At 45.1% G+C, this 2500-nt stretch overlaps 1 protein-coding gene across 1 annotated transcript in view; it reads left to right on the top strand.

The window, feature by feature from the left end:
• The first annotated feature begins 100 nt into the window (after positions 1 to 100).
• Positions 101 to 2500, top strand: part of LOC143301051 (uncharacterized) — a 590446-nt gene continuing 588046 nt past the window's right edge. The window contains exon 1 of the mRNA XM_076615056.1: positions 101 to 244. Within this exon, the coding sequence (XP_076471171.1) occupies positions 139 to 244 (106 nt within the window). The 5' untranslated portion in view covers positions 101 to 138. The remainder of the gene's footprint in view (positions 245 to 2500) is intronic.

The raw sequence follows: 2500 nt of genomic DNA, 5'->3' as shown, positions 1-2500 counted from the left end.
TCAGTCACGCGTGCCATCGGTTCGCCGCCTGTGTGTGGGAGTCACAACGGTGGTGGTCAGTGTGTGGGTTGATCGATCGATTAATTAATTAATTAATTAATTAGACTGGACTGTCCAGTGTGGGCTCAGTAACTGTCCATGATGGATCTACCTCATCGGCACGTGTGGTGGGTGGTCGTGGTGCTGTTGTTCTTGGAGTACCTTTGCTGCTTCGTGTCGGGTACCGCCTGGGAACACATATCATGTGAGTGATGCTGTTGTTTTCTGATGATTTCTTTTGCTATCACGGTTTTTATTTGTATTTAATTTGTTGTTGTTGTTGTGTGTTATCTGTTTGTTGTTTTGTTGCGGTTTGTTTGTAGAGTGAATGTTGTTTTGTGGTGTGTTGTGGTGGTGTTTTTTTGTTTTGTTTTGTTGTGTGTGTGTTGTGTGTGTGTGTGTGTGTGTGTGTGTGTGTGGTGAAACCCCTTGTCATGTTTGTTGTTTGTTGTACAGTTTGTGTGTTGTGTTATGTTGGGATGTGTTTGTGTTTCTTTCTTTCGTTCGTTTTTCATTCATTCTCCGTTTCCTCCCTCCCTCCTTTCTTTCTTGCTTTCTTTTTTCATTCATTCATTCATTCATTCATTCATTATTCATTCATTCTTTCTTTCTCTCTGTTGTTCAATGTCACATCGCTGTTAGTCACGATACTCCCCCCTCTCCGCGCGTTTCTTTAGTTTACGTCTTTTCACGATTCTCTCTCCCTCTCTTTCTTTTTCTCTCTTTGGATTTCTCTTTGTGTGTGCATGTGTGTGTGTGTGCGCGCGCGTGTGTGTGTATGTGTGTGCATGTGTGTCTAAAGACATCTTTCTATTTTTCTCTTTTTCTATAATTCAGCATCTTTTTCTCTATATGTTAGTGTTTCTTTAGTCGAATGTCTGTCTGTGTCTGTTTATGCGTGTGAGATTTCGCATGCATGAACGTTTTGTTGCTGCTTCTGCAACTGAATACTCTTACCGTAGTGTTGATGAGAGTGCAGCGATGTGTGAGGTTCTTAAAAAAATTTAAAAAAAAAAAAAAAAGAAAGAAAGAAAAGAAGAAAAAAAGAAGAAAAAAAGTTCTTGCAGTGTCGGGGAATTTGTTTATTCGTATATCTGATATCACATATCACGTGAAGTGGTTTGAAGGCGTAAAATAGAAGACTTCCACAGAAACACGCGATATACGACACAGTACCATGGCAGGCGGCAATGCCATTTGATCTTAGATCTTAGATTAACATGTCGACACGCATGAGCGCGCGCGCGCGCATCGTGATCCCCCCTCCCCCCCCCCACCACTCCCCCAGCACACCACACGCACATAGAGAGAGAGAGAGAGAGAGAGCAAACGAAAATTGAGTCGAGGGGGTTATTGAAGTGGATAAAATTTGACATCACATTGTAATTTTTTTTTTCAATCCAACTCGCGCACATGAACATGCAAACAACACTGCAGACAAAGAAAAGAAAACACACCAAAAAACTGTATAAGTTTACAAACATGTTTTACAAACGGAACTTTATATCTAAACACTATGCGAAACAAATTATATTTGGCTGCGCGCGTGTTCAGATGGGCGGGGAGGGAAGGAAGGAGAGAAAGAGAGGGGGGGGGAGAGGGGGAGAGAAACAGTGACAGAGAGAGAGAGGGGAGAGAGAAACAGTGACAGAGAGAGAGGGGGGGGGGAGAGAGAAACAGTGACAGAGAGAGAGGGGGGAGGGAGAGAAACAGTGACAGAGAGAGAGAGAGAGAGGGGAGAGAGAAACAGTGACAGAGAGAGAGAGAGAGAGGGGTGGGGATGGAGAGAAACAGTGACACAGAGAGAGAGAGAGAGGGGAGAGAGAAACAGTGACAGAGAGAGAGAGAGAGGGTGGGGATGGAGAGAAACAGTCACACACACACACACACACACACACACACACACACACACACACACACACACACACAGAGGGTGGGGATGGAGAGAAACAGTGACACACACACACACACACACACACACACACACACACACACACACACACACACACACACACACACACACACACACAGGGTGGGGAGGTAGGAAGCGGGGGAGAAGACTGAGATGCTTCCGTTTGTAGTAAGCGTTGAACTTCTTCGTGCGATGTTCTTTTCACGTCGTCGGTCTAAGAGCGTCCGTTTTTATTAGGACTCGTTCCGTGTGCTCATAGCTTGTTGCTTTGAGTGAATAACACGTCTCCTTGGGCCCATGTGGTTTCTTCCTTCTTTCTTCTTCTTTCTTCCTTCCGTTACACGACCAACATCGACTTGCCGACTTGTGTGAGTGTGCTCTACGACATTCAGGCGGCGTTGCAGGGAAGCCCCGCAGTGTTCATGAGTTTGAGTCTCTGACATCAATACACGCACTGAAATTTTTTTTTACCCCCCTCCCCCCCACTCTCCACTAAACCTTGAGTAGTGGTCAGGGTGCTAGTCGTTTGCACGAGACGATAAACCGAGG

Source organism: Babylonia areolata, chromosome 27 (genome assembly GCF_041734735.1).
Source record: "Babylonia areolata isolate BAREFJ2019XMU chromosome 27, ASM4173473v1, whole genome shotgun sequence".
In the NCBI taxonomy this organism is placed as follows: domain Eukaryota; kingdom Metazoa; phylum Mollusca; class Gastropoda; order Neogastropoda; family Buccinidae; genus Babylonia; species Babylonia areolata.
The sequence above is the reverse complement of the archived record's forward strand: the minus strand, read 5'-3'. Positions and strand labels throughout refer to the sequence as shown.